The sequence below is a fragment of the Vicugna pacos genome, chromosome 5, assembly GCF_048564905.1.
Source record: "Vicugna pacos chromosome 5, VicPac4, whole genome shotgun sequence".
NCBI lineage: Eukaryota > Metazoa > Chordata > Mammalia > Artiodactyla > Camelidae > Vicugna > Vicugna pacos.
The window spans coordinates 49,983,032-50,006,564 of NC_132991.1; the positions used below are offsets into that span (position 1 = coordinate 49,983,032).

General features: G+C 40.4%; 1 protein-coding gene across 5 annotated transcripts in view; it reads right to left on the reverse strand.

Annotated features, from left to right (window-relative positions):
* Nucleotides 1-23,533, reverse strand: part of TTN (titin) — a 264,646-nt gene that overhangs the window by 217,548 nt on the left and 23,565 nt on the right. For 4 of the 5 annotated variants that reach the window (XM_072961229.1, XM_072961227.1, XM_072961226.1 and 1 more), the window contains 23 exons: nucleotides 22,987-23,192; nucleotides 22,196-22,429; nucleotides 21,845-22,089; nucleotides 20,676-20,932; nucleotides 20,390-20,554; nucleotides 20,123-20,291; nucleotides 18,320-20,013; nucleotides 17,895-18,176; nucleotides 17,177-17,443; nucleotides 16,816-17,088; nucleotides 16,429-16,692; nucleotides 16,074-16,334; nucleotides 14,160-14,420; nucleotides 13,295-13,558; nucleotides 12,940-13,200; nucleotides 12,557-12,817; nucleotides 11,906-12,166; nucleotides 11,247-11,388; nucleotides 10,992-11,157; nucleotides 9,519-9,750; nucleotides 7,713-7,997; nucleotides 7,351-7,476; nucleotides 2,099-2,287 (listed from right to left, as the gene is read on the reverse strand). In XM_072961229.1, coding sequence (XP_072817330.1) covers nucleotides 2,099-2,287; nucleotides 7,351-7,476; nucleotides 7,713-7,997; nucleotides 9,519-9,750; nucleotides 10,992-11,157; nucleotides 11,247-11,388; nucleotides 11,906-12,166; nucleotides 12,557-12,817; nucleotides 12,940-13,200; nucleotides 13,295-13,558; nucleotides 14,160-14,420; nucleotides 16,074-16,334; nucleotides 16,429-16,692; nucleotides 16,816-17,088; nucleotides 17,177-17,443; nucleotides 17,895-18,176; nucleotides 18,320-20,013; nucleotides 20,123-20,291; nucleotides 20,390-20,554; nucleotides 20,676-20,932; nucleotides 21,845-22,089; nucleotides 22,196-22,429; nucleotides 22,987-23,192 — 6,765 coding nt within the window. Of the gene's footprint in view, nucleotides 1-714; nucleotides 1,090-2,098; nucleotides 2,288-7,350; nucleotides 7,477-7,712; nucleotides 7,998-9,518; nucleotides 9,751-10,991; nucleotides 11,158-11,246; nucleotides 11,389-11,905; nucleotides 12,167-12,556; nucleotides 12,818-12,939; nucleotides 13,201-13,294; nucleotides 13,559-14,159; nucleotides 14,421-16,073; nucleotides 16,335-16,428; nucleotides 16,693-16,815; nucleotides 17,089-17,176; nucleotides 17,444-17,894; nucleotides 18,177-18,319; nucleotides 20,014-20,122; nucleotides 20,292-20,389; nucleotides 20,555-20,675; nucleotides 20,933-21,844; nucleotides 22,090-22,195; nucleotides 22,430-22,986; nucleotides 23,193-23,533 lie in introns of all 5 variants that reach the window. The other variant, XM_072961228.1, reaches the window with a different exon arrangement.

Here is a 23,533-nt window from a genome sequence, read left to right on the forward strand (position 1 = left end):
GCCTAGGACTTGGTGGATCTCTTACATCTTCCCCAGAACTCTGCCTAGCTAGGGCTTGCACTGTGTAATCAAGTGACAAGAAAAAGAAAAGAATAATAAGACCTTAGCCTTGTCACTTGGCTAGGTTAGTCACATAAAACGGCACGGAAGATGAAGATGAAAGACGTCGTCGTCACTTGGAGGCAGCAGGCCAGACGCAGTATGCTCTAGGATGTCAGGCTCACACAGAAGAAAGTTCATTCCCAGTGATCCAGTGATGAATGAATGATGAAGTCTCATGAGGATGCCACATAGTATCTGGTTCCTTCCTTCTGTTGTCATTGCAGCTATCCAGAGTGACATAGCCTCTCTTTTTTCCTGACTCTCTTTGGGATACCATTTGTTCTCCCTCCATATTGTTATAAACAACACGTAGCAAGTCGATCATTAATGACGCAATGATGAGATGTTGTTTAGAAAAGAAAAAATGTCAAGCAAAGTAGACACCTAACAAAGAATGACTAGTGTAACGCATGGGACGCATACTCCAGTGAGATTTAAAGTACATCGGTTAAATCTTAGTTAAGGACTTAGGGGGACCTGGGTGTTACTTTATTAGTAAACTATGGACTGACTGCAATATGCATGAGACACACAGCAGACTCTCATTAGTAACAGTGGAGCAGGAGGGATGCAGCACATCAAAGTCTTTGAGGCAAGCTGGGCTTTCTTTACCTTTCGGAGTCACTGCGAGCGTAGCTGCACAAGTGGCTTCCCCAGCACTATTGGCGGCTTTGCAAGAGTACTGCCCGGCATGCTCCGAGTAAGCATCGACTAGAAGCATTAAAGCCATGCCTGTGGACTCCTCAAAATGGAACACTACATCTTTTGCTGGTAGCATTGGCTGCTGGTTATAAAACCACTGGATTTCTGGCTTGGGAATGCCAGAAACCCTTGCATGAAATCTGACTGTCTCCCCGCTGTGCACCCTGAGGCTTGCGAGAGGCTGAATGAAGACAGGCTTTTGGCCAAGGGCCTCCTTCTTAAATGAAACTGATGAAGAGACATGCCATTGAGAGTTTGATGTAACTTCTTCAAGTTTGCTAAATCCTGAAAAGAAGCATGCCAATCTTTAATGTCTTGCTAGGCACGGAAACCAGAACTCACTGGGAGTTGTCTACAGACCCACTGCAAATTTCAATGGTGGACTAGAAATCCAGTCCAATCCTAATGCCTTGTCAGTGTATGCCATTATTGACTCAAAGTCACACAAGTGTCCTTCCATTTGCCAGACAAACACGCTGAGACATAAACTAAGAAACTTCACCACATTCTTCTTGAAGGCAGTAATGGAGTATGCAATTCAGTTCAGGTATTCTTGCTTTCTGTTGTTTAAAATCAAGGAAAAAAGCCAAAGTTGCCCTAAATCTTCATGTATTTGTGTATGTTTAATACTACAGAGGTTAAATTAGCTTAGGAAAAATAGTCTTACTGTAGAAAAATACTATCTTATTTTGAATCAAAGTGCCCCCCACCTCCCTGATACTGAAGGAGTGTTTCTGACTGCAGTTTAAGAGCCCGAAGTAACCAATGTTAAACCATCTCACAGCTGAGCCCCTCAACCCTCAGGCAGTCTCTGAATGATGGTGAATATCCATCTAGTGAACATCCAGCTGGTTACAGACCTGAAATCATCAACTGCAGCTTCTGTGAAATCAGAACCGTGTCAATAAAATGAGGGGATGGGAACACTCAGATTAAAAAAAAAATTAATTTTCATCCCAGCCAGATGAGAAAACAAATCTACTTATTTCTTTAGCATATTTCTCCCTGTTCTGATACATGCTGATCAGGAAGCATAGAAGCCAGTGATGAGAGCAGGACATTACGAAATGTTATAGAGACCAACCAGGGCAAAAAGAAAAATGATGCTTCGTGATTTATAATGAGAAGGGTAACTGAAAAGCGAGAACATCGCCTATAATGTGGAAAGAATTAATTGCATTAAAAGAGAATGGTAGGACCAATGATGATTTACATGAAATCCTTAGTGATGGTTACTGACATTATGAGATTAGATCTGTATTTAAATGTGATTCATAAAGTTGCTTTACTGTACCTTCCAGTCGCAGACTGGCTGTGCTTGATACTTGACCGACAGCATTGCTGGCAACAAAAGTATAAATTCCTTCATCTTCTGGGAAAGCTTCAGCAATTTCCAGTTGGTAAGTGTCTTCAAACTGAGTCATTCTAAAGAATCGAGATGGCTTGATTTTCTTATCTTTGCTGTACCAAGACACTTTGAGATCTGTATCACAAAAGAAAGGGATATTTAAATCACAGGAATGGGGGAGGGTAAAGCTCAGTGGTAGAGTGTGTACTTAGCATGTGCAAGGTCCTGGGTTCAATCCCCAGTACTCCATTAAAAATAATAATAAGAAAGAATGAAAGAAACCTAATTACAACCAACCCCAAATTTAAAAAAAATAAAAAAACCCACAAATAATGTTTTTAATTTTTAAAGTAAATAAATCACAGGAACAAGTGGATATTTCTGTTTATCTACAAACACATTATAGACTATATTGGTGACTAATTTTATATTTATCTCAGTAACACTATACTTTTCTTTTGGGCATGCCACATCCGATCCTCTATGATTTCTTTTTATCTTTAAGAAGGAAACATGATTCTACAAAAATCCAGCTTATAGACACATTTTAAGGTTTAAAATTTTACCATTTTAGTTATATCTTTTTAAACCATTTGTATGTCATGCTATGGAAGCAGACACAAGGTTTTGACAATGAGAAAACCTTGAGAAAAAGGTTGTCCTGAGAAACTAGTCATCATAAATGGGCTGATCTGGGATTGTGGTTGCCTACTAGGACAGGAAGTGAGGAAAATCTCGACTCTGGGCAGAGACAGCCATCAAAAATAGAACCGAGAAAATCAACATTTCATAAAGTTTACAAGAGACACCCATGAAGGCTGAAGAAATATGAATCTCTATTATTTTGTTACCAATGAGCAACCACTGCAAAGTCTTAGCCCCACAGAAAGTAATTTTTAAAATTAAAAGAATCATGGAATTTGAGCATCTTAGATATAGTTGGTTTTTTTCAAAGTAGCAGTAATAATAAATAATAATAAAATTAGCTATTTCCATACAAGGATTTGAATCATCTTAAAACGATAGAAAATAAAAACCCAAAAGCAAGGATAAAATAACATATTATTATGTTGTTATAGTTTAAGGTGATGTGCGCTTTTAAAAATATTATACTCCCATTAAAGCAATGACACTGTTGGTCAAGAATGGATTTAAATTTAGATACTTGTTTTAAAAGCTGAAATTAAAAGCCATCTTGTTTTTGGAATATATTGACACTGTATTACTTCCTTATCACAATACCGTCCACAGGGGTCTTCTAATAAATAGTCCAATCATCTAGTACTTGTCTGCATTTTTTAATATTGGTTTATGAAGGTTCCCCCCGCCTTTCCACTACAGTAGTCATTTACAACTACAAGTTCTCCTTTTAATTAAACAAATGTTTTTACTTCCTTAGGTAGCAAGGTAAGGTAGGAAATAAAATCCTGCCACTCTAATTTGCCAGCTGTGTGACCCAACGTTTGATTTCATCTCTCTGGACCAGTCTTCTCATTTGCAAAATAAGATGCATAATAATTCATGGGCTTTTCATTGCATAAAATTGCTGTGGGAATTCAATGACATACACGTAGGAAAGGGCTTTAGAAACCACCGGCACCAATCAGTCATTAAAATGAGAATGTCGAACATCACACGGGATCAGCAATGCCTTCAATAGTGTGCCCCAAAACAGGGCCACACACCTAATTCCCACCCCCATCCCTGCAAAACTGAAAAAACAAAACAGGGCCATAGAATATAAAGTCATATCATCACCTGGAGTGTAATAGTCATCCTACAAATATTTGGTTTGTTTGTTTCACACTCAGTGGAAAGGGAAGGATGAAGAGTTTGGTACTCTCTCTCTCTCACAAGGTTCCCCACTTATTCCTACTGACAACTTCTTCCTTTGGAGGAACTGAATGAAGCAGGAGGACCGGCAAGAATTATCAATAATAAATGAGCTAAGAGGTAAGATCTGTCTTAGTAATGGACTTGGTGCTTCTGGCTGGGCTGCCACTGTCTATGTCACTGGCTTCTCATGGCTTCTGCGGGGCCGCCCCACTGCCCCTGCTCCTCACCCCACAGTTCCATTGTATTTGGTCCCTAAATCTTGTTCATTCTACCTCCTGGATTCTTGCACAATCTACCCCCATTTTGGACTCCCCTCGTTGTCAACACTTTCCAAGTCTATCATTATGATATGATAGCCTCTCCCTGGTCCCTTACCTCCAGTCTTAACTCCCATATCTATTGATTCCTCCTTTCACTATCAGAACATTGCCTTTAAAAAGCAAACCTGATCATGTTACCCATGATACAGGGCTTAAAAATCTTTCAGTGGTCCCTCAAAGTAAACAAGATAAAATCTCAAATTTTAAGCATAGAATAATAGCAAACCCTTCAGTATCTGATTCTTACCTTCTTTTCTAGCTTCTCGCCCACCCGTTACATCACTTTCTAGCCGTACTTAAACCACTTGTTTCCAGCACATAAAGTGTTCTTGCAAGCTTTTACGACTTTCTAAATGTTGTTCTCTGCCTGGAGCGCCACTGTGCTCGATGAGCCTATTAATTCTTCAGTGTTTAGTCCATGCATCTCTCTGACTGTCTCCCAGACACACAGCACTGAGTAGGTGGGCTATTACAGCACTTACACCTTGGGATCGAATTGCACATGTGCGTGTCCTCACCTACACGCTGACCTGCGTGCAGGCAGGAGGCAGGTCCGGCATCCTCAGAACCTAGCGTGATGTCTCAATAGCAGAAACACAAATGTTGGTAGAATAAAACGAAACAGATGCCTCAATGAACGATGGGCATTCCTCATTACTAAACTAGTTATTTATCATTTCACTTAGCTAGCTGTCACTCCGTAAGCCTCCAAATGATACTGACTCGTATCTGTAGAATGAACACTAGCAAAAAGCTAGCGTTATTACATTTTAAAATTCTACTTTTCCAAATTGTTCTTCTACCACTAGGTGGCACGAGAGACCTTCAGTAGACACATTTTCACATAAAAGCACCACCAGATTGCTTGACCATGTTCCATGTGTACAGCAAGTACTGAGTTCCTAAAAACATGAGACTGGGGCTTCTGAAGACTCATATTTTCTTCCCAATGCCTCTGTAGAAGGCAGAGCTATAGTTACCTTCTCAGAGCAATACCTGGTCAGAGGAAGTTGTGTAAATATCTTCAGTCCCAGGGGCATGAAACTATGTGATTCGGTAAGCTTTTATTTTAAAAGCACATTTTATTCAACAAATTTAATTTTTATCATATAGAAAATATATTTACAAGAGCATGCTAAAACCTCTATATGTGTATAAATACTACCACACATAGAGAGTTAATGATCTCATGAATTTATAAAGTCCATTCAAACATTTGAAGACATAAATCCCATAGAAAAGATATTTGTCTCTTTCTACCCCAACTGGAGTCTTATAGAGAGCTTCAAATGTATTTCTGTAACACCTTAAAGGCAAACTAAAAATGATTTATGAATTAAAAAGCACTGTGTAAATATAGTTAAGACTACTACTTTAGACAATCCACATATATGTATATTTATTTGAAAATTTTCCTGAAAAAATCCAATGAACGGATAAATTATTTATTGTGGCTTTAGTGAATTTGACGTTAAAATGCATTTTTCTTTTTAGTAGGATATTACCAAATCAGTCCTTATTTCTCAGTATTTAGTATTTCTCAAATACTGCTCTGAAGTCACAAAGTCCATAGTATTTATCCATGTTGGGCACCCAATGCCAGACTTTTATGTCTCTATAATTCCTCTTAATGGTTATAATAAAATTAGTGTACTGAGCACCAGTCACTTGCCAGCCATGCCTGTAAGTGCTTTACATATGTCATATCCTTTAATTAAATCAAACCGCTCTCTTTGGTTTCTAAATCAGCATCTCCACCCAGAGGAGGAAATCATTAGGTGATAGAAGCCCAACTGAAACACTAACTTGTTTAGGAAAATGGCTCTTGGCAAAGTAGACCCTGGGTCATAAACTAATGGGAGAAGCACAATAACCAAAACAAACTTCTTAGGAATGCTTCAGAATGCCCACACTTTGAGAATTTCTCCTTGTGGTGGTACACGAAAGCCAAGAAAATGAGACAGTGATCTTCATTTGGGATAAAGCTGATTTACGTTGTCCCTATCTGAGGTCAGTCTACAATCATCATCAGCTTGAAATGGCTCCAAACGTTTTGTCTCATTCTACCAAGGCCAGACTCCTGGGGTGAGGGAAGGAGCTGGTGGTGTTTGGGAAACGTGCACCAGTAAAATCATACCAGCAAACAGACTGAGAGATGACTGTGCGCTGGGCACTGTGCCACGGGCCGGTGTGGGGTATCTCACATAACCATGAGAATGGCCCCAAGTGACTGGTATCAGCCACTTAACAGTCATTCTTTTGTCCAATCAGCAATTACTCACTGAGTATCTACTAGGTAAGGAGCTATTCTTGGACAAGGATCCACCCTTGCTTTCACGGAGCTCTTCTTTTAGTAGCTACTGCTTTTCAGGCACCTGGTTCTCCGCATGAAGAACCCTTGCCTCATGAAACGTACATTCTAAGATTAAATGCAGTATTATCCTCACTTTATTCATGAGAGAAAGAGAACCAGAGAAATCACATATTTGCCAAAGGTCACACAGGGGAGTCAAGATTCAAATCCAACCTCTCTGATCATAATGGCCCTGCCTTTGGACTACCAGATACTGCCTTCCAAAGGAATATGCCTTTTCACACAAGAACCGTCCATAGACTGAACATCTTCCATGTAAACAGACACTTCTTTCGAAACACATGTAGATACTATTATAATTAATAATAATTGTAATATTGCCATTTTTTTTCAAGAGATAAGTGCAACTATAATCATAAAAGATGGCATTTTTTTGAAGTTTAAAACGTTGAAAAACACTGATCAAATTCTTTTTTTAAAATTGTGGTTAAAAAGAAACACATAACATAAAATTTACCACCTTAATCAATTTTTAGGTGTGCAGTCTGGTAGTGGAAAATACTGATTTAATCCTTAATTCAATAATTCAAGTAAGTCTCCTGCAGGATGCTCATTAAACTTCAAATTATGCGCAAGAGATGTTTGTAAGGGAGGAAAAGGTGAGAACACCTTCTCTTCACATCATTCTTTTAAAATATTAGCAATTATACTTTTGCTTGCAAACCTACCTGTTCCAGAAACTCTGCACTGAAAATGGGCTGGCCGTCCCTCAGAAGTGACAGCATCCTGAAGTGGGGTGATGATGGCAGGAGGGTAAACTGGCATTTCCTGATCAGGAGACACAACTTCTGGAACTAAAGAAAGGGACCACAAGACTTGTCAGGATTAAATCGCCCTACAGACTGTGGAATAAACATGCCAATGTATCTCAATTTCTCTGGCAGTGGAGCATTTTCAAAATTTCAAAGTTGGGGAGCAGTCTACTTTTAGGTGCTCCACATTGTGTTTTTTTTTTTAAATGTACACAGTGAACACAAAAGTGAGTTTCCTAGGTTTTATCTTAAACTGAGAGGGAGTGAGGGATTTCTACCTTCCACTGAGAGTGAGGCCGAGGTCGTGGCAACCCCGTAGTCATTCTTGGCTTCACAGGTGTAGACAGCTGCGTCCTCCGGGAAGGCTTCAATGAGCAGAAGTGTGTACTCTTGCCCATCGTGAAGGAATTTGCACTTGAAGCCAGTGGAAAGCAGCTGCTCGTCCTTGTACCAGGAAACTTTCGGCTGTGGTCTGCCGGATATCACAGCACAGAAGCGGGCAGGCTTGCCAGACTGCACAGTAACAGGCTGGAGCTCCTGCAGGATTTGGGGAGGTTCTGGGGCTGGGAGCAAAAGAAAACAAACAGCCCATGAAAAAAACATGAAAACACAAGAAATCACGGGAAAGTGCATTACTTTGTCATCAGGTAAGGTTACGTGCCCAGAAACAAAACTTTGGAATTGTGATACCTTTACTTGCCTCAGAATGTTAGAACATTCTTTGTGCTAAGAAGGAAGAAAAACCTGGAATTTTGTCCGGCAGTGGAGGATATAGCTTCAGAAAGATACTTTTGATATTTGGGGTGTGTGTGCTGAGAGTGTTGTGTTTCTCAATATAACGTGGTCACCCCTTTCCTGGTTCAGGTCTGGGTGGGGGGCAGCAATGGACAGTATCCTAAAGAATTTGAGAACAACTTCCACATGCTTCCTATTTTTAAAAGTCATCTGGGCAAATCACGTGGTGAGGTGGCTCATCCCACTCAGGTCTGTTTGTTTTGCAAGTATTTACATACATGTCACAGTCATTTCTTGGATGAAATGAATAAGCGAACGTCATTTTAGATCTAGTTAAAGGCAGTTAGGTAGATTTAAAAAATTCAACTTTCTTGTTATGCTAATTAAAGCATATTCTTAGTATTGTGATAAGTGAGGGGAACTGGGTGGTTCCTGGAACCAAGAAATGAGGAGAAATGACTTTTTTAAATTGAAGTACAGTTGATTTACAATGTTGTGTCAGTTTCTGCTGAGAAATGACTTCTGTGAGGCTGGTTTCTGACATGACCACGTGGAAAGAACTTTACTTCTCTGTGCCTCAGCTTTTCTACCCCTAATGTAAAAATCAAAATAACTGGGTACAGTGAGCACTGGTCTTCTAGGGGCTGAGGGAATGCTGGCAATGTGGTTCGCTTTTATGATCCCTGTGATTACTCTTAGTGTTTCTTCATCTGTCTCAGGGGTATTTATTCAGAGACAGGACCCCAGGTCAGGACAGGGACGAAGGTTCCATTCTTTCCGTGTATGTAGGATAGTCTCAGATTTAGACCAGCCTCAAATTCAGCTCTAAGGTTTCTGATGAGGAAAGTGGTTGGTTCACTGGCACTCCTCTGAGGACTTGGTGGCACGTGGAATCCCCCCTCAAGTCAGAACCCCTGATTCTCGGGATTGGAGCTCGCCTGTGGCTCTCCAGGTTCTCCCAGGCACTCCCTTATAAAGGCTGGGACACCCCCACCACTTATAGTGCTACTAGTACCTAAGCAGTCAGGGCCAAGGGCAGAGAAGAGACCAGCTGGATGCTGTATCTAGAAACCCATTTGGGGTCCATTATAACTGACACACAGTGGATGTTTCATAGTGTTCACCAACTAAGTAACGATCTAGCCATCAGGTGCTTTCTGGAAATGACATCTTAGTCCTTTAACAGTTGCCATCCCTCTTCCATAGGTAGAATGTGAAAATAAATGTAGCTGCAAACGTATGAATACTAGGGGGTCCTTAGAAATCGCCTAGGAATTACCAGAACTCTAGTAAGCTGAAGGGGAGGATTTCAGATGGATGCACAAAAATGTGTTAATATCTCTACCTACCATTGACATAGAGAGTAACAGAACTTCTGTTCCTTCCTGCCACAAAGGTGTATTCACCGGCATCGCTATGCCTGGTCTCAGAGATAAACATCCGGTGGATTCTTCTCTCCACCGTATAGTGGTATCTTTCTTGAATTTGGAAATTGATTTCAATGCCATCTTTATACCAGTGGGCATCAACATCGTCTTCATTGACCTCAAACTCCACGACAGCACGCTGTTTCTCAATAACCTTTTGATGGAGCAACATAAAAAGAAAATTGAAGCCCTTGTTTCCTTTCAGTTTTAACCTGTTTATAAAACAGCTCATGGCAGGGAGTGGGACAATGGATATAGCTCAGTGGTAACCACATGCTTAGTATGTGCAAGGTCCTGGGTTCAATCTCCAGTACCTCCATTAAAAAAAGAAAAAATAAATAAAAACAGCTCATTCGAAGAGCATGCCAAACCTACATATTATGATATAGAAAGTTGATGGGTTACAGCACATTCTACGTTCCTGCCTATCCTTGGACTAATGGTGCCCAAACTTCTTTTGTAGAGAATCATGCTTACACCTGCGCTGAGGAGGGAGGCTGCCCCAAAGAGGCAATGTTTGCTTCTTAATTAATCATAACAGAAAGAATGACACTTTACATCTGTGGGTTGTTTATCACTGACAAAGCTCTTTTAAGTTCCTATTCGGTTTGATTTCACATGATGTGAACAATAACCTCGTGGGCTAGGTGAGATATCCTCATTTTTACAGGTGAGGAAATCAAAGTTCAGAATAGGACAATAAAGGATGGAGAACACATACAGGTTGTCTGAATCCCCACTGAAGGCTCTTTCCCTATGGCCTAAGGTCTGTAATGCCTGGCTCTCTTTGGATGAGCAAACGATAAACATGAACCCCAGTGATGCTTCTCTTTCCATGTTATCTCTGAGATGCCGTGTGGGAGGACTGGAACCCACGAGGACGATCTTTGCACGTATAGTCAGGAGCCAAGGCGTTTGCTCAGCATCCCTGCTAGGAATTCAGCTTAGCTCCAAATGCTCTTCCTTTTGGACCTCAGCGAGAGTGTTCCCAGCCAAGTCCCTGTATACCTGCCCCTGCAGAGCAGGAGGCTACTGAGAAAATGCCACCCGGTTTTGAATTCCCTTCATTCTAGTTGCTGTGTGAACACCACAATTTAAACCTTAGTTCTTTTTGGATTGGTGCTGCTTGGCAAGTGGCCATTTGTTAGACAGTGAGGTTTCTACAGCTGCTTTAATTAAAGTATTTAGACAGCTGCTAAGGACACACTTATTCCCTACGTGAGAGAAAACTGACTAAACTGATGTCAGCACTAGAGTATGAGCCAGTAGGGATAAGCTGATTTCACTTTAAGAAGACTACAGTTACAAAACTTCAAAGTCAAAAAAAACTGAATGATAAATTACAGGTTATGAGCTACTGATGATTTCTCCAAAAATTCAGCACGCGGACAATACCTGAACCTCCTTTTTAATGCTTCGGATGCGAACGTCTCTGCCCTCTACAAAGAGGTTAGCGCTGGACATGTTGCCTCCTGCCACCACTGTGTACTGCCCGGCATCAGACATCCGGGTGGATGGGATCAGAAGGCGGTGGACATATTTCTCCTTCTGTATCTTTATTCTGTGGAGGAAATGGAAACTGAGGTTTAATGTGTGATGCCTCATAGGAAACCAGGAATCACTGGGATGTGGCAAAGAAGAACGACTGACCGATCCACGAGCTGCAGCTCTTGGCCGTCTTTCATCCACTGCACAGTGATGTCAGGCTCAGAAACTTCACATTCGAACATGGCTTGCTTCTTCTCGAGAACCTTAATGTCCTTAATGTGTTTCCTAAATTCTATATGACGAGCTGGAAAACGGCATGTAAAAAAATTAACCTTCCTAACAGCTTTGCTAAGATATCACTCACATACTATTCAGTTCACCCATTTAAAGCATACAATTCAGTGGTTTCCAGTGCATTCAGAGTTGTGCAACCATCATCAGAATCAATTTCAAAGCATTCTCATTACCCCAAAAAGAAACCACGCACCCCTTAGTCATCACCCTCCAGACCTCTCCCATCGTCCTCCCCTCAGACTTAGGCACCGATCTGTGCCTCTATAGATTTGTGTCGCCTGAACTTTTCCTATAACCAAAATCATATGACATGAGGTCCTTTGTGACTGGCTTCTCTCACTTAGTATACAGTTTTTTAAGGCTCATCCATGGTGAGCATGTATCAATGCTTTCTTTTTATTGCTGAATAATATTTCAGTGTGTGGATACATCACATTTTATTAATCCATTCTCTAGTTGATACACTCATATTTTATATAGTGTGTCTGACATTTATTTTTATGGATATGACATTTATGAAACCTTACCTTCCACATAAAGAGTGGCTGTCGAGGTAGCTTTTCCAGCCACAAAGGTGTACTCGGCAGCATCCCCAAAGTGAACATTCCTGATGTTCAGTGAGTGGGTGAGCTTTTTGGTTCTCATCTGGCACCTGTCAGTTGATTTAATTTCCACGCCATTCTTTAGCCATTTGTAAGAGATGCCTTCATAGTTCACCGTCACCTCAAAAGTAATGGTGTCCTTTTCTTCAGCATTGATGTCCTTCAGCATGGATGTAATCATGATTGCTGCAAAGGGGGGAGGAAATACACCCAAGGGGATTTTGTGTCAATATGATGTGGGTTGTAACAGGCATAGAGTGAAAATTGGGATGTTTTTAGTACACCTGTTAAAGTGGTCACAGTTCAGAGAGATGAGCTACGGCAGCATCCAGGTACCCCCTCTACGAGACAAGTGACACAGGAATGGAAAAGGCAAGCAGCAGACACCGGAGAGTCTTTACAGAGAGCCTCTCAATGCTGCTCTAATCGGAAGTTTTATCCAGATGGGGATGCTGGTACCTATCTCAGTGTGAACACACAGTAGATGCTGCACTCGAGGTAACTGGTCAGGAAGGAGGAATGTAGGATATGGAATAACACTGAGTCTATTGAGTGTAATTTTGTTTTTTAACTTACGGGTCACTTTCAGGGTGGCGCTGACTTGGTCATTGCCACAGACAAACGTGTATTCTGCCGAGTCCTCCGTGCTGGTGTTCATGATGATCAGCTGGTGGAGTTTTCCCTGAACCACGATCTTGAACTTTTCACTCATCTCAATCTCCACGCCGTTCTTCAGCCACATGGAAGGCACGTTGAAGTGGGAGACCTCACACTCAAAGGAGGCAGTTTTGGTCTCAGGTACCTCAATGTTTTTCATGGTTTTCGTAATATGTAGTGCTTGGGAAAATCAGAGAGCATGTCAGTTAATATATTTAATTTAAAAAAAAAAGAGGAAGTGAGCAAACAAATGAAGACATGGGGATAACCTAGAAATACCACAGGGGCTGCCTCATACTTACTCTCCACAAAGAGTTTAGCTTTGCACTCCAACTGCCCCACCACGGCTGTATATTCGCCAGCATCCGAGGGAGAGATGTGCTGTAGCATCAGTTTGTGGACCTTCCTTTCTGAGACCAGCCTGTGTTTGTCACTCGGCTTAATCTCCACATTCTTGTGGAACCATTTTACGGGCACTGTGTCATGGGAAACACTGACTTCAAAGGCAACGGTGGCATTTTCCAAGGCAGTCACATCCTTTGGCTTCTTAATGATCTTGACGGCTAATGAGGAAGGTAGAAGCAGTTTAGTGATATGCTTAACTTCAGGGTAACCGTGAGTTGGCCAACTTGGTAAAGAGTTTCTAAGTCAACTTACTCTCAACATGTAGTCTGGCACTGGCTCCCAGCCTTCCAAGCTTAAAGCCATAAACGGATTCATCCACAACGGCACAGTTTTTAATCCTCAGAGAGTAAATGTTTCCTTTGACTGAGATGGTGTACTTTTCATTGGATTGCAGCACAACCCCATTTCTGATCCACTGGACACCTTTTACATTAGGGTGTGTGAGCTCAACAGTGAAAACAGCATCCTGCGTCTCTGTCACCGTGAGGTTCTTCAGAGTCTTCTTAATTTTGACAGCTGAAGACAAATTTATGATCCGTTTAGAAAATAAAGATGAGACCACCAAGTAAGAGAAGTCCACAATGAGATCGTTACCTGGTCATCTTGCAGAAGAATGGTTATCAAAAAATTTAGTTATGTAGCATCTCAAGTGTTTTTAAAAGACACTTCGAATTAACACAACATTTTAAACTGACTATACTTCAATTAAAATAAAAAACACTTTCGAGACTATTCAGGAAAACCTGGCATCCGATTTGAAATGTACAACATATAATAATTTTTCTATACTTGAATGAGATGAAGGTTGCATAGCTGTATGCATAACAGCTTCATCGATGGACTGGAGAAAAGAGAAAGAAGAACAGAGAATGGGAGCATCTAATTCAGCTGTTCCACGGCTGGTACCTAAGAACTGGCTTCCTCACATCAACTCGTCTTATAGACAATCTCGCACCTTGCGGTATATGGCTCAGAAAGAAAGTTCAGAGAGTTTATAATGATTTTGTGAAATAAGGATTTATGGCATCCAAAATGGTTATACCATTTGACTTTTAAAGTAACTGTCAAAAAACATAACATGATTTGAAATGGATAAATCTGTTATTATGTCACTGACCTTCAACTTTGAGTTTGGCAGATGTTTTGGATGTGGCCACCTTGTAGGTGTATTCTCCAACATCATCTAGTTTAGTGGCAGCAATGATAAGTCTCCTTTTGTGGCCATCAGATTGACTTTTGATGTTGTTACTCAGCGGGAGGTGTTTGCCATCCTTCAACCATTCGCCTTCCGAATCTGGGTTGGCAACTTCACATTCAAACACCGCTTCCTGGGATTCAGCTACGGTCTGATCTGTGAGTGGCTTAGAGATGGCACCCCCTTGGGAACAAGAGAAATACAAGGGTGAGTTCTTTAAAAATACTTATAAAGAAATCTGCACAACTAAATATAAAATATCAATTTTTAAAACATGATTTTTGATCATGAAATGTCTAATAAAATAATTTTTACCCATTTTGAGAAGGTACCACAGAAAGCCCTCATTCTAAGTATGTTATCATTGATAACGAGGGAAAACAGTGGAATCAGGAAGGTTCTGCACAGGACAAGCAACTGTTAAGCTATACAGAATTCTGAGAACTTAATGTGCATCACATCACATGGGTGGGCTCTAACCCAGTTCCTTCTTCAAAAGCATTCGACTTAGTTTTCTAAGGATGGTTTCCTGGAAATGTGTCTAACATTTGACTGGAAAAGATTTTGCTGAACAAAATGTATAGTCATCGATGTTTCTAGAAGATTAGGGATTACTATATAGTAAAAATCACTATTTTTGCCTAATGTCATCTCTTCCATGAAGTTTTCCCCCATTGCCTTCCGTGCTGTCATCCACTCACAGAAATAATTACTCTTTCAGCAAGTTAGTTGCCAACGTATCTGTTCCTCTCTAAACTGCAAATTCCTCAAGACGACTATCACGCCTTATTAATTTTGATATTCTGAGTTCTTAGCAGTGCCCAGTCCATGGTAGGTACTTCAAAAATCTTGGGTGAAACTACATAGGGACTCCTGGTTTTTTCTTGCTTTCATGCATTTAAAAACATGTAGTTTATATTAAAAAATATCAAAGTGTAGGATCTGAAAGTTTGTTTCAGAAGTTTTTTCATGGTTAAATCTCTGAGGAAATCTTGTAATGTAATAAAGTATCAACAATGAAACTGTCATACCAAAGAAAATACACTATTCCCATCTGACTTGATTTTACTACCAGATGTTATGGACTATGCAATTTAATCTCAACGTCATATTCCAACTCCTCAGTACTTATATTATCATGCACCAAAACCAATTAATGATGACTTCTAGTTTTTTCTTGACAATTTGGTTTACAATTTTGATTCTCCATTTTAAAACCAGAAACTTCTGCTGAATGAGAATGGTCTACTTCATGTCACAAGAAAGAGACATGCAGATACACACATTGTATTATATTTTTAAAATACACATTGGGTTTATAAAAAAGGATGAAGGGAACAAATGAAACAAAAGGGAAAGAAACAAGAGTGATAAAAAAAAGAAATGTCTTTACAGTAGGAGAGCTTAAATAGAGTTCAGTCCCACAAATGTGAATTGACCGTCTATCATGTGCAGCATACTGGAATATATACAAAGGTGAGAAGGAGGCAGTTCCAGATTTGAGGAGCTTATACTCAGGTGTGAGAAGAAGAAATGGGGAATAAGACAGGAATTTGAGGCAGGGCCATGAAAGAGATACATATAAAGTGATCCCGAGGTCGGAGGAGCAAAATCTTATACAAATGGAAGGTCAAGGAAGTTCTCTACAGAGGAGATGACATTTGAGGTACATCTTCCTGGAAGAACATGTGGAATTTACGCTGAGGGGAACAGTGTTGAGTATTACCGGTTTTGAGAAAAGCATAAGCAGAGGCATGGAAGTGGGAAACTGGTGGGAATTTGGTAGGAAATGGGCGACAATTTCTTAAAACAACTGCCCCACATGAACGTACTAACCTGCCACGGTAAGTTTTCCAGATGTCCTATTTTCTCCAGCATAAAATGTATATTCCCCTTCATCATCTTTCATCATATTCAGAACTGTTAACTTATATATTTTTCCATGAGCTTCAATTTTATATTTAGAACTGGGTTTAATTTCCTTGCCCTTAAAATTCCACAAGACATCAATTCCTGAGTGGGACAGTTCAACTTCCAAAACCACATTTTGGGTTTCTGTACAGGTAAGGTCACGAAGACCTCTGATAATTTTAATTTCTGGGGGAAGAAAATATAATAACCACTGGGTTATTATTACTCTGGGAAAATAGAATGCTTAAAATAACACCAAGTTAGATGGAAGAATTCTTACTTTCTACAGAGAGATCACAGCTGGTTTCAACTCTGCCAACCACCAGCTTGTAAGGTCCTTCATCGGAAGCATGGGTCCGGTTAATCACTAGCCGCTGCTTTGTGCCCTTGACGATGGCATGCACGCGATCATCAGGCTTGATCTGTTCGTCATTTAAGTACCATTTAACAGACGTCACATCAGGGACTGAGACCTTACATTCAAGCACAGCCTTGGTGCCCTCAATCACGTTAACATCCTTGAGAGGTGTTATTATATCAACACCTGCAAAACCACACACACAAAAATAAAATACTGATGAATATGAATTTTGTTGGAAATGCCTCCTCATTAAAGCCCTCTACCTTGCCTGACAAGTGTACACATAAAACTGTAAGTTGCACTCACTGTAGACAGAGACGCGCCCACTGGTTGACAGTCCAAGGGCTGGAATGGTGAAGGAGTAATGACCAGCATCCTCCTTGGTCATGTCTTCGATAAGCAGCATGTGTGACTGTTTGTCTATCACAATGTGAACCCTGTCACTGGGCTGCACTTCTTGGCCATCTTTCATCCACACACCTTCCACATTCTCTAAGGACACTTTAACTTCAAGCTGAACGATGTCACCCTCACAGACTTTTTGATCACTAAGTCCTTGCAGGATAGCAATGGGGCGGGCTGCAAAATACGGGGAGAAAAAAGAACGTTATGATCATTTATTATCATAAAGATGCTCACTGCAGGCTGAAGGAATGGGAAGACTTACGTTTCATCTTCAGTTTACAGGTTGTCTTTTTCCCATCGACAACAAAGCTGTATTCTCCCTGGTCCTCCTTGGTCACATCCTTTACTGTGAGGTTCTGACGTCCACGACGAGATGTAATTGTGTACTTGCCGTTGGATTTGAGCTCCACATCATTATGATACCATTTGCCTTCTATATTTTCTGGGGATATAATGCACTCTAACTCCCCTGAAAATGATTCTGGGACTTCTATGTCCTGAAGTTCTTTCAGAAACTCAACAACTGCACCTGACGCATGAGATAAGGAGAAATTAATTTCTCTGGAGAGTTATACATCTATTCTTAGGACAGAGAAAACTCCTTGTAAATCTCTTATCTGTCCCCTTGTAGACCTCTTCTCTGACCCTATTCTCTCAGGAATATTCTTAATCTCTCACTGCAGGACTAAGAAATAAACTGTCAATAAAAAGGAGTTATTTTAATTTTTAAATTAATTTTAAAGCACAGAATTATATCCCAATAAAAATTCTAAAAACCAGAAATCAAAATAACCTTGCTTTAAAAAAAAATCCAAATTGTTAATCTTCTTAACTAGCAGTATATATAATGATTCTTGCTCTGAAGCTTGTATCTAACTCCCAACAATTCTTTTCGTAAAATGAAAACTGCATAGCTAATTTTATCACATGCTAAGGGTGACTTTAACACTTAAGTAAACAATGAAATCATTATTTACTACCTTCGACAATAAGTTTAGCTGTTGTTTTTATGTTTTCATCTTCCGCAAGTACACAGCTATAGTCTTCAGCATCAGACGTGTCGACTGTCAGTATGGAGAGGAAGTGAACTTTCCTGTCAGAGTGCATCCTATATTTATCTCCCGTGTGAATCTCCACACCATCTTTATACCATTTCACTTTGACAAATGGCTCTGAAGTTTCACATTCAAAGGTTGCCATGGTGTCTTTTTCCTTAGCAACAACATCTTCTAATTCCTGCGTGAAAGTGATCAATTGCTTGGCTACAAAAAAGGGGGGAAAATCACATTATATTAAATTAAATTCACAGTTTGGATAGTGGGAAAAGAAAATAAAAAGACTACATCACTGGATACTCATGGATAAATAGAAACAGATCCATCAAATGGAAGGAATTTCAAATTACCTTGGACCAGTAAGAATGCGTGGCTTGAGGTCTCCCCAGCTATGTTAATGGCTTTTACCATGATGCTGGCAGAGTCCTCAGCCGTCACATCTCTTATGACCAGCTCACAAACATTGTCTTCGGGCCAGTACCAGTAGATGCGGTCGGAGCGTTCGATCTTTACACCGTTTTTATACCACTCGCATTCAGGGTCTGGTTTTCCCACCACTCTGACCCGGAAGTGTGCATCAGCTCCTTGGCCCACTGTTTGGCTTTGGATTCTTTCAAAGATTTTGGGGGCCTCCATACTAGGACTAAGTTCAATTTTATCAGGTTTAAAACTGGGAATAGTGATTTTGCCTTCTTCAGCAAGGGCTTTCTTCTCCTCTTCAGTCAACTCTTTGGTCCAGTGGAGAAGTTCCTCTTTTGTCTTCCTTAGAAGCTCTTCATAGGACTCATCTTTCTTACGAGACTTGAGCTCCACGGCAGTGATGGCTTCGTAGTAGCCCTCCTCAGTCCTGCGTTTGAATTTACTCCGCAGCTCTTCTGACTCTTCGGACACTTTTTCATGGGTAATTCTTTCTGCCCTTTTCAACCTCACAATTTCCTTGGTTTCAGTGGTGTCAACAGGTCTGTCTACTTTTTGTACCTCAAACTGAAGTTTTCCAGGCTCATGGACGTGAAACTCGGGCTTGGGCTCAGGGGCTCGCCTAAGGACAGACCTGAAATCTTCCTTCTGTTGGATCTCAAGCTTCACTTTATGCTCTGTCACACCTTCAGGATTCTCTGCGGTGACTTTGACTTCACCTGTGTCATATGATTTGCAGTCCACAATATCCAGATAATGAATGCCATCATAGCGAACTCTGAACCTTTTGCTTTTGCGGATAAGCTGCCCATTGAGGTACCAGTTGACTTTGGGCTGAGGGTAGCCTGTCACCCGGCAACGGAATCTGGCAGTCTCCCCTTCAAGTACTCTTACTGGCTCTGGGAACAAGACAATGTCTGGCTTCTGCTTCTCTTTCTGATCTGTTGTTACACCTGTAAGGGCACCTTCATGAGCCATCCGCTCTAATTCTTCAATTTTCTGCAAGCCTTTCCTCCCCTCAGGCAATTGAGATTCTTCCACAAGACTCTTCTCGTCTTTCACAATAAGGGTGGCAGATGTGTGATCTGTTCCGTATTTGTTAGTGGCTCTGCAAGTAATGACACCGCTGTCTCTGGAATATGCGACTCCGTAATCAAGGCTGCAATACCCAAATTCATTGATCATCCGGAGCCTGTTGGCTGCTTCAAGTGGCTTTCCATCATGCAGCCACTCCACCACCATCGTTGGGTCACCAATTGGCGTTAGCCTGCATTCAAAGTGGGCAGGCCCAAAGCGCCTGAGTCTTAAGGAAGTGAGTTTTTTCTTGAAAAATGGTTTCTGTTGCTTCTCTTTGTCATAGAGGTCACCCTCTTCCCATTGTTCTTGACCGTATCGCAGGTGGAGGGGCTCCAGTTCTGGGGCTGCGATCTCCTTTGCTCTATACGTCCCTCGTGGGATGATTAATTTTCTCTCTGGCTCAGGCTCTGCAAACTCAACTTCAACATTTACTTTGCATCTTGTGGTGTCTCGGCCAGCCTTATTAATCGCTGTTGCCGTGTACCAGGCAGAGTCTTGGCTGACAGTGGAATCGATTTTAAGGGCAGCTTCTCCCTTGGTGCCTTCAATTCTATAAAAAGTGAGGGGAAAAAAATCATCAATACAGAAGCAGTCTTTGCTTCCCTGGTTACTGGATTTGTATAATAAGCTTAGTTTTACTATTTTTTAAGTAAACTTACCTGATTTTTGGATATTTGTGAGGTACAATGATCTCACTGTTTTTCAACCATACAATGTCAGGATTGGGGTTACCCGTAGCTCGGACTTTCATTTCAAGTCGGGAACCCTCCTTGACATTGACATTTTTCAGCTTTTCCACAAACATTGGTTTTACCTGATGTTCCACAGCTGAAAGAGAAAGGTCATGGTTCACAGTGAGTAGGACTGAACTACCTGTTCACAACCCAAGTCACAAGGTACTTTCTTTTTCCCTCAAGAGCAGATACCTTCTACAGTCAAAATCACTGAAATCGACGATTTGCCTGCCCTGTTTTGGGCAACCACAGTCCATTCCCCAGAATCACTAGGTGCTGCAGGGACAATAATTAGTGATTGGGTACCATCTTCTTTAATGACTACTTTATGGGTATAGTCATTGACAATTTGCTGGCCTATAAAAAAAAATAAGTAAAAAGGAAAATATGTTAGAATAGTTTGTTATTTTAAAATTGTTGGATGCACATATAAGCTTAATCTTGTGTTAATGATTTGTGAGAAAAAGCTTATACTTACCATCATGAAACCAGAAGGTCTCGGGCATAGGTCGACCCACAACCTTTAAGTCAAATCTGGCAGTTTGCCCTTCTAAACATTTGAAAGAAGCGGGTTTCAACACAAAGACTGGCTTATACAGTCTCTCAAGTTGTGATTCATCTGTTTCCTCCAGCCTCCGTCCAGGGGACATCCGTGCAGGTGACATCCGTGCAGGGGACATCCGTGCAGGAGACATGCGTATTGGAGACCTGCTCACTGAACGTGGAGAGATGGATCTGAAAAACAAAGGCAAAGCAGAATCTTTTCAAGAGGTATAGAGAAAAACACAACAAAAAGAACCTCTTTCTTCATGTTATTTTAGAATTTACTTTGTGTACATATTAGAAGGTATCTCAACCTCACTGGATCCAAAATGGAATACATTATTATTGTCCCCAAAGCTGTGCTGTTTATATACCATCAATCTCAGTCAGCAGTTAATCAACCCAGCCAGGAGCCTGGCCTCAAAATCTTAGAATGGTCCTTAACACTGTCTTTCCCTCACCACCTGGATTTAATTAGTCACCAAACCTTTTTGGTTTGGCTACCAAAATATCTCAATACATATTGATCAGTTAAATAAATAAATGAACACATTTATGGAAAAAGAAAAATAGACTTCTTTATCCCAGAAGAGGAAAAACACAGAAATTATATTTGAAAAAAATAACCAAAACCCTATCCATACATTGCAGCCAGACTGGCTTGGAATAGATTTGAAGTGCTGACACTAACACACAGGCAGGCTGAGAACCAAGGGAATTTTTATAGGATCGTGGAGACTCAGTGTTCCCTCTTCCAAAACAGTAATAATTCCTACACTGCAGGGTCATTGTATAAATTAGAGATAATTTATGTCAAATCAGGTGTTAAATACACCTTTATAGCTTTCATTACATGAGCTATAGCACTGGCAAAACAAATAACACACTAATGAAAATGCTTTGCTCGTCTTACGTATGGGCAAGAAAGAAAAACTTGGCAATCAACCATCAGTGTGGCTAAGGTGAATGTCTGTGCTATCTCAGCCTTCAGTTTCTCCCGCCCCCTCATGCCCCCACTGCCAACACAACAGCAATTTGCTACTGAGATATTTGGTGTTTTAAACAATTCAAATACTAATCAACCTGAATTATCGGGAGTCTTACCTGATTCTGCTCACGGGCTCTGGCGTGGGTATGTAGGTCGGGGCACTAAATGGTGCAGCAGGCTCCACGTACAATTTCCCAGAGCAAATTGCATTTCCTTTAATATTGCTGGCAAATGCAGTATAGATGCCCTCATCTTCCGGAAGAACAACAGGTATGCGCAGACTAGCTCTGCCATCTTGTAGAAAATCCATTTGGTATCTCTCTCCATGTCTAATGCGCTTGCCATCTTTGTACCAAGCAATCTGCAAATATCATGCATATGTGAATAGATATAGATAAAATAGTTATTCTATAACCTATCAGTGTCTTTACTGTAACACAGAGGTCTGACGAATGTTTGTATTTTACCTTGGGTAATGGATACCCAGACATCTTGCAATGAAAAGTAACGCCCATCCCTTCAAGAATTCTGTAATTCTTGACTCTTAAATCAAATCCTGCTTCCACAGCTTCAGATTCAGAAATGTCAACTGCCATCTTTTCTTCTCCATCTTCTTCAAGAAGTTCCTCTAATGTAGTCTTTATTATTCTGTATTCAATTTCTTTAATAAGTCTCTCTTCAAAGGAAGAAATGTGGAATTCCTGCAGAGTGAAAAAGATGACAGTTTGTTAAAAAGATATATCCTGACTGATAGAAATTCTTTAAGAGTGTTAGTCTCAGAGATAAGATTTGATTAAAGTTTTCAACTGACAGAAAAAATCTAGAAGGCTTTGTTTGCTTGTTTTTGCTTTTTTGTTAGTTTTTCAGTGACAATTACATGGGTCACTGTTTTGTTTTTTAATCTGCATTACAATCATCTTTGTCAGTTCATGCTGAGGCATCCTGGGTCAACGGTATTCAAAGAGGATGGGTTACATTTGAATATTCACCTTATGGATGAGGGAACCTTGGCAGTAATGAACTTGGTGGTGCTAGTATTTGTCTTTTGCCTGAATATATGTAATCTCTATTTCTAAAGACAGATGTGCCACATGCAATAAAGATTAAGGAACCTCTTCAGCAATGAACTTGGACCTGCCTATGGTAGTTTAACCCTGATCCATCACTTGAAAATGAAAATATCAAACAAAAGAGAGGCATTGTGGGAGCAAAGCATAATTTATGAAACGATTCACTTAGTCATTATGGTCGTGCTCACCTGGTCTTCCACAAAAGTTCTGACCATTACAGTGTCTTTGGCCATTTTCTTCCTAATTAAGGCCTGTTCTTTTTCATATTCCTTTTCGTATTCAGAACGTATAAATCCAGGTGCTATTTCTCCAACTTTAGGTTCTTGCACAAATGCTGTCACTTGTGTCTGGTAAAGCATTTCTTGCTGGGACTTCATCAGTGACTCATAATCAGCTAGGAGTTCAGAACGTAAGTTACGTTTTAATGTTCTTATGAAAAAGCCTTCATGCCACTGTTCATTCAAGCAAGTGTTACATTACAGAAAGTTGATAACCAAAAGCCAGAGTTACCAAATTTTACTATCAAGGTGCTAAATATATACTTATTACATTGAATTTCAAAAGACAAACTTACATTAACAAGTCAAAATAGCCATTATTATTGCAGAAAGAATTTTGTTTTAGCAGTCAGTCCTTTGGGATCTACCTAGAGGTCTTTCTAATTTGCTGGGTGGCTTTTGGTAATTCATTTATTTTTCCAGGTCCCGAGTACTTTATCTGCTAAATGGGGATAAT